General features: G+C 38.7%; 3 protein-coding genes across 8 annotated transcripts in view; 2 read left to right on the forward strand and 1 right to left on the reverse strand.

The window, feature by feature from the left end:
* The window catches only part of arel1 (apoptosis resistant E3 ubiquitin protein ligase 1), an 82,481-nt gene extending 78,531 nt beyond the window's left edge, over window positions 1–3,950 (reverse strand). For 2 of the 3 annotated variants that reach the window (XM_062042290.1, XM_062042292.1), the window contains exons 1-3: window positions 3,807–3,950; window positions 1,287–1,465; window positions 798–966 (exon numbers count right to left, since the gene is read on the reverse strand). In XM_062042290.1, coding sequence (XP_061898274.1) covers window positions 798–966; window positions 1,287–1,434 — 317 coding nt within the window. In that variant the 5' untranslated portion in view covers window positions 1,435–1,465; window positions 3,807–3,950. The remainder of the gene's footprint in view (window positions 1–797; window positions 967–1,286; window positions 1,466–3,806) is intronic. The other variant, XM_062042291.1, reaches the window with a different exon arrangement.
* fcf1 (FCF1 rRNA-processing protein) lies at window positions 3,809–5,982 on the forward strand. Its single transcript, XM_062042294.1, has 8 exons — window positions 3,809–3,971; window positions 4,664–4,728; window positions 4,812–4,883; window positions 4,957–5,105; window positions 5,193–5,265; window positions 5,338–5,425; window positions 5,508–5,602; window positions 5,695–5,982. Exons 1-8 carry the CDS (start codon window positions 3,969–3,971, stop codon window positions 5,741–5,743), a joined length of 594 nt encoding a protein of 197 aa, XP_061898278.1. The 5' UTR covers window positions 3,809–3,968; the 3' UTR covers window positions 5,744–5,982.
* A 5,275-nt stretch (window positions 5,983–11,257) lies between these two features.
* Window positions 11,258–13,123, forward strand: part of vash1 (vasohibin 1) — a 47,512-nt gene continuing 45,646 nt past the window's right edge. For all 4 annotated transcript variants that reach the window (XM_062042303.1, XM_062042300.1, XM_062042302.1 and 1 more), the window contains exon 1: window positions 11,258–12,070. In XM_062042303.1, coding sequence (XP_061898287.1) covers window positions 11,849–12,070 — 222 coding nt within the window. In that variant the 5' untranslated portion in view covers window positions 11,258–11,848. The remainder of the gene's footprint in view (window positions 12,071–13,123) is intronic.

The following is a 13,123-nucleotide window of genomic DNA, read 5'->3' on the forward strand; positions in this document are numbered from 1 at the left end:
GACAATAAAACATACGAGATGTTGTTAGTAGCAACATGGCAGTGCCATGGCAAATTTGAATTAAAATATTGAAGGATTGTGTTCAATTTAAAAGTGTGATCATGACATGTAAACTATAATTTTGTTAAAAATGCCGCAAATTTAGTCATTACTTCAAAATCTGACAAGATGTATTTAAAAGTATGTAAATTGATTTTTCTTTAACATTATATAAATGATAATTAACTTTTTGAAACATGCTACAACATAGTAGCACGTTTGTTGACAAGGTTTGTTAATGGCTAGCGAAACAGGGACATTTTCCCTAGAAAATATAGTGATGTAAGAGATCATCTGAAAATGTAACTTATTAATAACGACCTGAATATCGATATCTGTTTCCATTGTTGATAAATGTGAGCAATCATAAACGTGATGAATGTCTTCATATAGATGAGTGTCATTAATCATTATAAATAATGTATAATTAAAGGGGAGTGGGTGCGGGGGGGAGGGGAACTTGTGCAAAAGGCTGAGTACACCCTGGTTGTCACGTTTTAATCTGTCACTTTTTAATTTCGCAAGATCTTGCAACACGTTTACTGTACGTAAATATTTTCTACACTTTGTTTCACAATTTAGTTAACAAATGGACAGTTGAATTGATAAATTCACATTTTGTATCTACTATATTGACTTTGGTTCTAAAACTCTCAACTAAAAAAAATCTGTGTTATGCCAGCAAATTTCAGAGAAAAGGACAATTGTTTCCTGGTATATGCAGATGAATAGAAGTGGAAAAGATCCCTTTTACTTACGTATGGTAAAAGTGTTCCAGGTTCTGGGAACAGAGCCACTCCTGGAAGGCAAAGTCTCGGAGAAGCCGGATATGAGCCTCGGCAATCTCCCTCCAGCTATGCGGTTCCTTCACCACCTCTTCTAGGCGACTCAGTACATTCAAACTCAGCTCCTCCAACGTCTGTACATCTGGTACATGGCAAATCACTACAGTAAAAACCTCCACGAACAAACCGAGAAATAATTTTCACAGGTTAGATTAAGTGTACCCTCAAGGGGGACAAATAAGTGAGTGGTTGTTGATCTTCTTATAAAGGTTTTTGAAGCTTGTGATGATTTCTTACATGTACTGCAAAATAGTCTTATCATGGTTTTAATCTAAAGTTAACAGTGTTTCTGGTGAAATCATAATCAAGCATTGAGCAGAAGTGTATCCATAGTTTGCATGGTCCTTAACAATATTGTTTGCCTACCCAAGGGATTATTTTCTTAACATAAAGACAACTGACCTTCAAACAAATGCCTGTAATGAGAGAGACGATGTCCTTGTAGCCATTCCTCAATTTGGCCTTCTTTGCCTTTCTTCCAGTTCACTTCCCAGAAAAAGATCCACGACGCGGAGCAGATGAGAAAAGTCAGGAAGAAGCACCGGTCCATCAGACCATCTTGACACTCACAAGCTAATTTCCTTACAGAAAGAAAATAAATCACCTGGGGATTACAATCTAGTTGTTTATAATTTATACTTTGATTCACTCACACAAACCATCTTCGGGGCCACGTACTTAATGGTATTTCTGTGCTCACTCGACAGTATGTTACTGCACAAAATTGCAGCTTTAAAGATAGCAAGCGAGCCTCGCCAGCCAAGACAGTGGAGCCAACTTACCCTGGCCAGGAAGGCTCACTGTAGGACAGGGAGAGTGGATGGGAAGTGTTCTAAAGTGGCAGTTTGTTTATAATAAAGCCTGGTAATAAGTCAAATAGAAATTATTGTTATTTCAAAATTAGATCTAATATTAGTATGAATCGGTTTAAAACAACCAAAATATGAAACAATCCAGAAGTTGGATCTAGTAAGAACGTAGATCATCCTTTAAACTACAAACCTGTCCTAGAAGCTCTAAGCTGCTGATCGCTTAAGTCATGGGTGTCAAACTCTGGCCCGCGGGCCAAATTTGGCCCGCAGTGTAATTTCACTTGGCCCTGGAGGCGATATCAAATTAACACTAGAGCTGGCCCGCCGATTACATACAGCGGCGGTGTCGCGGTACACCGCATTCCCCGCTAATTGTCATACTTGCCAACCCTCCCAGGAGACTCCCATATTTCAGTGCACTTCCCGAAAATTGTCACGTCCTCTTTTCGTCCAGTCCAACAAGTGCTGGCCCAGTCATGTAATTTGTGCGGCTGTGGCACGCACCCACAAGTGAATGCAACGCATACTTGATCTTCATTGATACAGGTTACACTGACGGTGCCCGTATAGAAAATTTTAATACTGTTAGAAATGTACGCCACAATGTGAATCCACACCAAACAAGAATGACAAACACATTTTGGGAGAACATCCGCACTGTAACACAACATAAACACAACAGAACAAATACCCAGAACCCTTTGCAGCACTAACTCTTCCGGGATGCTACAAGGGGTGTGTGTGTGTGTGTGGGGGGGGGTGTATTTTGTAGCGTCACGGAAGAGTTAATGCTGCAAAGGGTTCTGGGTATTTGTTCTGTTGTGTTTATGTTGTGTTAAGGTGCGGATGTTCTCCCAAAATGTGTTTGTCATTCTTGTTTGGTGTGGATTCACAGTGTGGCGTATATTTCTAACAATGTTAAAGTTGCTTATACGGGCACCCTCAGTGTAAACTGTATCGCTGTTGATGAAGTATGCGTTGCATTCACGTGTGTGCGTACAGAAGTCGCTCATATCTTGTGACTGGGCGGGCACGTTGTTAGAAGGGATGAAAAGCGGACGTGACGACAGCTCGTAGAGGACGTTAAAAGCAGTGCCTGTGAGGCACGCCTCCAAGACTGTGGAATACGAGATATAATGACTGAGGAACACTTTGGTTTGATATTGAAGGTTGCCTCAGCTCAAAGCCTGAGCCCCGACATTAATGAACTATCATCCAAGAAAAGAAGTCAGGTGTCTGGCTTGGGCACATCAGATTAGATCAGTGTGTTGCAAACTGAGCAGTTTAAAGTCATAAATGGTTGGTTTATTCATTATTTTATTTCCAAATTTATTAGCCTGTGGAAAAAGTTAATATTGATATTTACCTCAGAAGGCTGCAAATAGAAAAGAGGCATTCCATTTTTATTTAAATTGTATTTGATATGCCACTGATATTTTTTAATTATTATTATTATTATTTCAAACTCGATTTTGCATGTCACTATAAAGTTATAGAAGCCTTGCTTGTTCAATATTTTGTTCAGTTTTAAATTTTGGCCAACTCTGTATTTGAGTTTGACACCCCTGGCTTAAGTCAAACCATAAATATTTATATGGCACCTGAGGGACGACCAGGCTAATGGGAGAATGACATTCCCACAATAACAAAGCACTGCTGTTTTGAATGACCAACACCCTGTTTACCACATGTAAAGCAGAGAGTGTGTGACGGTTCACCAAACACGACTAAAATCCAGCAGAACAGAGGCTTGTGACGTCATGCTAACAACAACCATTCGTCAAATGCTAGCGAGATCATTTTTGGACAACGTGAAAAACAACCAGACAGCAAGTGAACAGTTTTGTTTACACACTCGACTGCAATTGTTTAATAAACGAACAGAATGGCGTAATATACCAAAGAATAGTCCCAAAACAAGAAAGTACATAGACTGGGACGCTATGATGCTAACAAAAGCATTGCATTGACAAAAAAGCTAGTGTAAGCACAAAGTTAGCCAGTCTTTGTCACACTTATGCTAACACACAACGCATCCCATCTATGTACCAACATTAGTTATAACACAGCTTCCTAATTTAATATAAGGTGAATTAAAAACATCCTTTACCTGAGGTAATTCTCGCGTCACCGTGTTCTGGCGTCTATGAGCTTATACAGCCGGAAGATACGCACTCGACAGTCGATTGATGATTACGTCAACGCCGCGTCGACAACACACGAGGGCAAATGTACTGTACAGAGTTAGAAGGCTACATCAACATTTTTCATCATGGTATGTATGTTTTATGTATTCTACAGTCGCCCGAGTCGAATGAAGTCTTGAGAAATGTGTCCGTAAATATTACATACATCTCTTGTTGTATATTAGGCGTTAGCTAAGCTGTTTAGCTACACTTACTGTTAGCCTAGCCAAATGCAAACTGTATACACACAAAGTCGTTTAAAGCGAATGTGTACATACTTAACAAGAGAAAGTAGAAAATAGCACACAAAGTTTAACACATACAGAGTCATACGCGAATGAAGTCCACAAATATTACTACTATAACGGTGTAATCGGCATTAGGTTCTTACTGTTGATGGTAATGTTTGTATATTGTGTAGTATAACAATAACCACATACACACCACCATCAGTATGAGCAATTTAACGTGATAGTCCCGTGAAAAAAACTACACGACTTTCTACTTAATACGTTTACGTTAGTTATTCATTAAACTCATTTGTAATAAAAAAAAAAAATGCATTTCATTATTAATCCTTAGTTACTTGATTCCACTTAAAAAGAGAAACAATCGTATCCAAATGAAATGTAAGTTAATTTTAACAGCATTTTGTGTATTTTTTTTATTTGAGATGTTATTTTGTGCTATAGTTTACAATTTTGTGTAATTTGTCCTGCTATCAAAACATTTGAATGTTTAAATGAACTGCCTTCTTCATCCTAATTCTTTTTTCACACAGCCGAAACAGAAAACAAAGAAATTTGCTGCAATGAAACGCATGATCAGTCCGAAAGATAATCGAATGTGAGTTGTACTTTGTGTTCAGTGGCTGTAACTCATTTTGATTTACAAGCGCACTCACTCCTTGTTTTTGTTTTCTTTTGTAGAAAAGCGGAAGACCGTTCCAAAGCAAAAGAGAAAAAGAAGAAAGACCCTTCTGCGCTGAAGGAGAGAGAAGTGTATGTTGTCAATTACAAATGTGGACGATGAATGATAGTCGTTTTGACTTGCTTATTGTTATGGTTTATGCAGGCCAAAATACCCATCATGCCTGTTCTTCCAGTACAACACCCAGCTTGGTCCACCATACCATATTCTAGTTGATACAAATTTCATCAACTTCTCCATCAAGGCAAAATTGGACATTGTTCAGTCAATGATGGACTGTCTGTATGCCAAATGTAAGAAACCATTGTCTAGTATAATTATCGCTGTTAGGAAAATGTATTGATACATTTCCTGTCATTCCTCAATTGCTTTCGATGCAGGTATCCCTTATATAACAGACTGTGTGATGGCTGAAATTGAAAAACTGGGAATGAAGTACAGAGTTGCGCTTAGGTACAAGCAGCTAAAAGTTACACTCGCAATGCATTAGAAAAAAAATCCTTAGTTTGTTAATCATTGTTGCAGGATAGCAAAGGATCCAAGGTTTGAGCGCTTGCCTTGCACACACAAAGGAACATACGCTGATGACTGTCTGGTCCAAAGGGTATCACAGGTATTATCATGAAATGATTGGCTCTGTAATATGAATTAGCTACAGTTGCAGAAATGAAAACGATGTACTTCTATTTCTATAGCACAAGTGTTACATACTGGCTACTGTGGATAGAGACTTAAAGCGAAGGGTAAGGAAGATCCCTGGAGTGCCCATTATGTACATCTCAAACCACAGGTAACTTTATTCACACTTGAAGTCGAGACTTGCACTTTTTGTAGGCATTGAATTAATACATTGTCTAATTTTTACATATGTTTTACACACAGGTACAACATTGAAAGAATGCCTGATGATTATGGTGCACCGAGGTTTTAATTGTACTGTACGTAGGCTCAAGACACCCAAAAAGGGACAAGCGGTAGTAACTGGATGGACGATGTACAAAATCACTGTATACACATTGTTCTTTTCTGTACATCAGAATTGTTCAGTGGTTTGAGCTGCAGAAGATGGTGCATTTTTTTAATTTTGTCTAGTGTTAGAGTTTAGCTATTTTGCTCTCATATAATTGTCACAACGGTATGTTAAGGTGTGTCAATAAATTCTTACAGTTGTCTTTGTTTGTGTCTGAATTTTTACATCAGAGAAATTAGAGTAATTAAAATACTAAATGGCCAATTGAATAACTATTTGATTAGGACAATGCATAATGATCAACATATGAGCAAAATCATCACAATGAATATGCCAGAATTAGCTACAATAGCTAAATTTCATATGTCCTAAGGCAGGCACTATAAAAACAAACATAAAATTCCCACAGAACATCATACATCACAAGATAACTTACAATTACAGTGCATCTGAAATGATTTCACAGCGCTTCACTTTTTCCACATTTTCTTACAGCTTTATTCCAAAATGAATGGAATTTATTTTTGTTCTCATAATTCTACACACCATACCCCATAATGACAATGTGAAAACGTTTTTACAGCTTTTTGCAAATTAATTAAAAAAAAAAAAAAGAAATAACGTGCATAAGTATTTGCAGTCTTGACTCAATACTTTGTTGTTGCACCTTTGGCAGCAATTACAGCCTCAAGTCTTTTTAAATACGAAGCCACAAGCTTGGCACACCTATCTTTGGACAGTTTCGCCCATTCCTCTTTGCAGCACCTTTCAAGCTCCATCAGGTTGGATGGGAAGCGTCAGTGCACAGCCATTTTTATTTAATTTTATTACATCGGATTCAAGTCTGGGCTCTGGCTGGGTCAATAAAGGACATTTACAGAGTTGCCTTGAAGCTATCCCTTTGATGTCTTGGCTGAGTGCTCAGGGTCGTTGTCCTGCTAAAAGATGAACCGTCGCCCCAGTCTGAGTTCAGGAGTGCTCTGAAGTGGGTTTTCATCCAGGATGTCTCTGTACATTGCTGCATTCTTATTTCCCTCTATCTTGACTAGTCTCCCAGTTTCTGCCGCTGAAAAACATCCCCACAGAATGATGCTGCCACCGCCATGCTTCACTGTAGGGATGGTATTGGCCTGGTAATGAGCGGTGCCTGGTTTCCTCCAAACACGATGCTTAGCATTCACACCAAAGAGTTCAATCTTTGTCTCATCAGACCAGATCATTTTGTTTCTCTTGGTCTGAGTTTTTCACTTGCATTTTGGCAACCTCCTGGTGGGCTACCATGTGCTTTTTACTAAGGAATAGCTTTTTGTTTGGCCTTGATTGGTGGATTGCTGCAGAGTTGGTTGTCCTTCTGAAAAGTTCACCTCTCTCCACAGAAGAATGCTGTAGCTCTGACAGTGACCATCTGGTTCTTGGTTACCTTCCTGACGAGAGACCTTCTCCTCGATCGCTCAATTTAGACGGCAGGCCAGCTCTAGGAAGAGTCCTGGTGGTATCAGTCATCAGATATTTTTCTGTATTCTTCCCCAGATGTATGCACCAAGACAATAATGTCCCTGGGGTCTACAGACAACTCCTTCGACTTCATGCTTGGTTTGTGCCCTGTCAGTCAAGTGTGGGACATTTTATTTAAACAGGTGTGTGCCTTTCCAAATCTTGTCCAAACAACTGAATTTACCAAAGGTGGGCTCCGAATAATCTTTAGGAACATCTGAATGATGATCAGTTGAAACAGGAGGCACCTGAGCTCACCTTTGACCTTCATGACAGGCTGTGAATGTACATGTCATTAGTTTTTTTATTTTTAATAAATTTGCAAAAATAAAAAACATTTTTTTTTTACATTTTCATTATGGGATTATGTGTAGACTGTTGTTGACAAAAATGATGGTATTCCATTTTGGAATAAGGCTGTAACATGACAAAATGAAGAAAAAGTGAAGCGTTGTGAATATTTTCCAGAAGCACTGTAATATTAGCAATAAAAACAAGTCAATATAATTCTCCAACCCCTGTTTTAGAGTTGTTGTTTTTTAAGTTTGGGTAGTTGACACATTTTCTAATATGCGCTAGTAAAATATTCCATGCCTGTGTGCCTGTGGAGAGACAACAATTTGACTACATTTAGTCCTACGTCGCTAGATATTACAACCACCCCTGGTTAAGGCTCTATTGACTTTATTGTTGGTTTTCTTCTGTATAAAAACCTCTAATGGCAGAGGGGCAAGCTCATTTAAACCCTTAGAAAGAAATCCATCCAAAAATATCTGAGTTTTCCAAGTCTAAAATAATATACATTACTTACTAAGAATATTACAATAATGATAGTGAATAGGTTTTCTGTGTAAAATGGTAATGGGTTTTAAGTTGCTATGTGTTGTATGGTACCATGTTTCATAACAGTTTGTTACAGTATATGAGAAAAACATTGTAGTGTTAAATACACTTCTTTTACATAATTTTTCACAGGTTTGAAACAAAGACCACACCCAAGATACCTAAAATCATCCACCACATCCAAACATTTATCATTGACTAAAACAGATAGTTGTGGAAGTCTAGTGTTGGGATATATTATGTTGGGATATAATTAAGATAATGAAGTGATTAACAAATGTTTAATATAGATATGCTTGTGCCTTGTGTGCTCTGAGTCCAGTTGAAACTGGGTGAATGGTCATGCCTACGCAAAAACTCTTATCTCCAACATTGTTCACTGGTCTCTTGGCTTCTTTACCGAGGTCAGAAGGACAAACACCAGATGTGGGGTCGGAGTCCAGGGAGGAGAAAGCAGAGGATGATTCCACCCATGGAAGAAGACACCTCATTGCATATTCATACAGTGTGATATATATTGTAAGAGCGTGAGTGCAAGGGTGCGTCCGGAAGGCACTGTGTAAGTCGCTGTGTTGGTACTGGGGAAAGACAGCGCTCAGACAAATTGTATTAGAATTGTATCCAATAGGGAATAAATACTTCTGATTTTAAGTTTAGGCATCGTGTCCTCTTTAAACATCTTCTTGCTTCGGATTAAACGAATACGTGGACAATAGCTATGGATTTTTTTCACGGCGGAAAGCTTTCTTATTTATTTTTTTGTAGACAGGTATTTGGAGCCAACGGTACTGCGTGGGTTCCCTCCGGGTACTCCGGCTTCCTCCCACCGCCAAAAACATGCACCTGGGGATAGGTTGATTGGCAACACTAAATTGGCCCTGGTGTGTGAATGTGAGTGTGAATGTTGTCTGTCTATCTGTGTTGGCCCTGCGATGAGGTGGCGACTTGTCCAGGGTGTACCCCGCTTTCCGCCCGAATGCAGCTGAGATAGGCTCCAGCACCCCCCGCGACCCCAAAAAAGGGACAACCGGTAGAAAATGGATGGATGGATGGGGTACGATTGCTCCAGAAAGTACTGCAGCAGATTCTTGTTTAGTTTTAGCATGAGTATACAGCACCTTATTATCTGTATTGAGACTTGTGGGACTCCATCAGAGCATGTAAGCAATGATGAATGTACATTTCCAATTTGTACAGTTTGTTGTATATCTGCAAGTTATTTTTCATCCAGCAGAGAGCACTACTGGAGAAATTAAAGTTGGTTAATTTTGAAAGATGCATTCTGTGATCTATCGTGTCAAAAGCATGCTTTGTGCTTCAAAATTAAAATTGTGTTTAAAAACACTACTGAATCAGTTTTAGGCTGCTGAAATGCTGCTGAAAATACAGAGGTTTCTGCTAGTGGTACTTAAACACCAGTTTATATTTTAAAGTAAAATGTAATTATATTAGAAATATATGCATTTATTAAATAATGGTCCCGAGTGGGACACACGATAGAAAATGGATTGATGTTTTAGGGCTGCAGCTATCAATTATTTTAGTAATTGAGTAATCCAGTGATTCCCAAACGCAGGTTCCATAGTTGCACACCAAAGAAACACTTGATTAAAGTAGTTATTTATTTTCCTATATTGAAACACATTCTTACTGTTCAAACTGTGTGTAATGTTACAGTGGTCAAAAATATTCAATCTAGTTGTTAAATAAAATCTCTGCCTTGTTTTAAATGAATACTTAGGCCTACTATGCTACTGCATTTTAATATTGCACATTATGGTGGTACTTGGAGAGCCAAGGGTTTTCTGAGGTTGTACTTGGTAAAAAAAAGTTTGAGAACCACTGGAGTAATTATCAATTAAACAAGTATTCAACATTGTGTGTGTGTATGTATGTGTGTATATATATAAACATATAAACTCATAAATTTATGAACTTACGTGCTCTTTTACCTTAACTGCTGTCAGTGATCAGATCAATGCATAGGTCACTCCAAAAATGAGTGAGGAGGCTGCGACGGGTGTGCATGCTGGTAAATTTTATGACAAAATACAGCCTGAGAGAACTTTAGATAAATTGGTTACCAAGTTTTGTGCAAACAAATGACATGCATTCAAGTAACACGTTAAAAAAAACGTCCTGGATGACATTGTGACAACAAAATTGCATTTTGTGTTGGGGTATTTTCTTAAGATAGTTTCAATTATGCAAGCGAGTATCGTCTGTGATTTGTGCCGGTCTGCAAATAGAATCATGATTACTCCAAATTCCAAAATATGATTTATCTGATTTGTAAAAAAATCATTTGACAGCCATAATAAAAACAGCAGCACAAACATATAAAACAAATTGCTACCAAATCAAAGATGCTGACACTTTTTATTTTGACACGTTGTTTAGAAATAAATAATTTAAGGTTGTAAATAATGTTGTATTTCCTCAAGAAAAAACAGTCAGATCATGGAGTGACCGAGCCAGACCTTAATTCCTTGGGAAATCTGTCGAGGCAGTTGTAACTTCAAGTTGCAAAGCGGTAGCCCCGAAATCTTCAGTATTTGCTCAGTAGCGGACCAAAATCCCTCCTGAGATGTGGTTGTCACGGTGACCAAAGAGTTTTCAAAAAGTATCAATCAAGGCACTTTTTGCACCGCGCACTAAATATTTGTTTCACTCATCATGAGCCATCATTCCATTTTGTCCTCATTAAGGTCACCGGTGAGTTTGAGCCTATTTTAGCTGATTTGGGGAAATAAATATTGTGTTTATAGAGCTGCGCAGTTTATTTATTTCACTCAATCAAACACAGTACAAATTTATTTTTTGGTTGATATTCTCTCTCTCTCTCTCTCTCTCTCTCTCTCTCTCTCTCTCTCTCTCTCTCTCTCTCTCTCTCTCTCTCTCTCTCTCTCTCTCTCTCTCTCTCTCTCTCTCTCTCTCTCTCTCTCTCTCTCTCTCTCTCTCTCTCTCGTTGTTAAAATAGGCCTACCATGAAAATAATGAACAGTGTCTATTTGCAATGGTGTACATTCACAGAATAAACGTCGTTTTATGAGCGCTCTTGAACGTCCCATTCGTCAGAGTTGAGCTCATCCTCTTCGATTTAAGCATGCGCAGTAGATGGCGGCCAGGGCGTGTCGGTCTGCTTATCGGATGAGAAGCGTCAAATTTGTTTCGAACCGGCAGGCAGTATTTAAACAATACACCGATTTATAAGCGTGGAAATATCATTTTAAACAAGAAACGGAAATGAAGAGAGCAACTGGCGCGGGAATAGGATTGTCGAACAGGTCGTTTTACAGACTATTTCTTCGTGCTCTGTGACTGTACCCTAATGTCCAAGGAATTAGTCATCTATAAGACTTCGATGGCTTAATTCTATTGTTGGCTGTGCAGTGAGGCAATACGTTGCTTAAACTGGAAAGGTGACCGCAGTGAATGGAAACCATTGTATTTTATTTGTGGAGTTCCCGCAAAGTCAAGTAGTGCATCCATCCATCCATCCATCCATTTTCTACCGCTTGTCCCTTTTGGGCATGTGCACCTTTATTCTTAGCAGCTCAGCTATTTATGAAACATGTACCTTTTATAACCGTTAAAGTTACAAAAGCCATAATCTGGACAATGGAATGAGCTGACACTCTCTTCTAGAAACCTGCAAATAGAATTACTGGAATCAAGTGCAGTCAAGATCAGTCTGGACATTTCTTGCACTAGAACGCAGTTGGCGGGATGCTGAGGACCACTGTGGGCTCAGTAGAGGAGAGAGATGAGGAGCAGGAGGATGAAGGGGATGAAGAGTTGAGGGATGGAGGGGTGCCTTTCTATGTGAACCGAGGTGGCCTCCCAGTAGATGAGGAGACCTGGGAGAGGATGTGGCGCCATGTGGCTCGGATCTATCCAAACGGGGACACTGTGGGAAAGAGCATCCGGGCGGCTACTGACCTGCCTAAGGTAAACCTTTGAATATATTTTTACAATGACAATGAATGTAAGTGTTAGCATTTGGCCTTTTAACTTGACTGTAAAATACAATATAACATACATCACAAACGTGCAATATATTTATCTATATTGTAAATTTATACAATAGGTTTTGTTTTAATATCCATTATGTACCTTGTTGTTCTATGTAAATACTTGCTGCTGTTTTATCCTGCATGACAACAAGCCAAATGCAATGACATTATGATCTTATCTGCACTGTAAAGTACAATAAAGAAAGTCTTAGTGTACAGTGCACGCATAAAGTATTCACAGTGCTTCACTTTTTCCACATTTTGTTATGTTACAGCTCTTTTCAAAATTGAATAAATTATTTTTTGTTCTCAAAATTCCACAGACAATATACCATAATGACAATGTGAAAATATATATATTTTAAAAATTTGCAAATGTATTCAAAAGAAAAAAAATCACATGTACATAAGTATTCACAGCCTTTGCTCAATACTTTGTTAATGCAGCTTTGGCAGCAATTACAGTCTCAAGTCTTTTTGAATATGATGCTACAAGCTTGGCACACCTATCATTGGGCAGTTTGGCCCATTCCTCTTTGCAGCACCCCTCGAGCTCCTTCAGGTTGGATGGTAAGCATTGTTTTTTATCCAAGATGTCTCTGTACATTGCTGCATTCAGGGAGGTGACCAAGAACTCGATGGTCACTCTGTCAAAGCTAGAGCATTCCGGAAAGAGGAGAACCTTCTAGAAAGGCAACCATCCCTGCAGAAATCCACCAATCAGGCTTGTATGGTGTAGTGGCCATTTCTTAGTAAAAATTTTGCCAAAATGCATATGAAAGACTCAAAATTCCGAAACAAGAAACTAAATTCTCTGGTCTGATGAGACAAAGATTGCCCAGTTCCTGCTGCTTAAAAACATCCCCACAGTATGATGCTTCACCATGCTTCACCGTAGGGATGGTACTGGCTTGTATGTGCCTGGTTTTCCAGCATCTAGGTGAATGAAGTCAAAAAAGTTAAAGTGCCAATGATTGTCACACACACT

The sequence above is a fragment of the Entelurus aequoreus genome, linkage group LG03 (assembly GCF_033978785.1).
Source record: "Entelurus aequoreus isolate RoL-2023_Sb linkage group LG03, RoL_Eaeq_v1.1, whole genome shotgun sequence".
Classification (NCBI taxonomy): domain Eukaryota; kingdom Metazoa; phylum Chordata; class Actinopteri; order Syngnathiformes; family Syngnathidae; genus Entelurus; species Entelurus aequoreus.

Bases quoted from the DNA above. Each gene is read 5' to 3' on its own strand.
- fcf1 (XM_062042294.1), top strand. The intron at 4,884-4,956 runs GTATGTTGTCAA...TGGTTTATGCAG, and splicing joins GCGCTGAAGGAGAGAGAAGT to GCCAAAATACCCATCATGCC. The intron at 5,426-5,507 runs GTATTATCATGA...CTATTTCTATAG, and splicing joins TGGTCCAAAGGGTATCACAG to CACAAGTGTTACATACTGGC.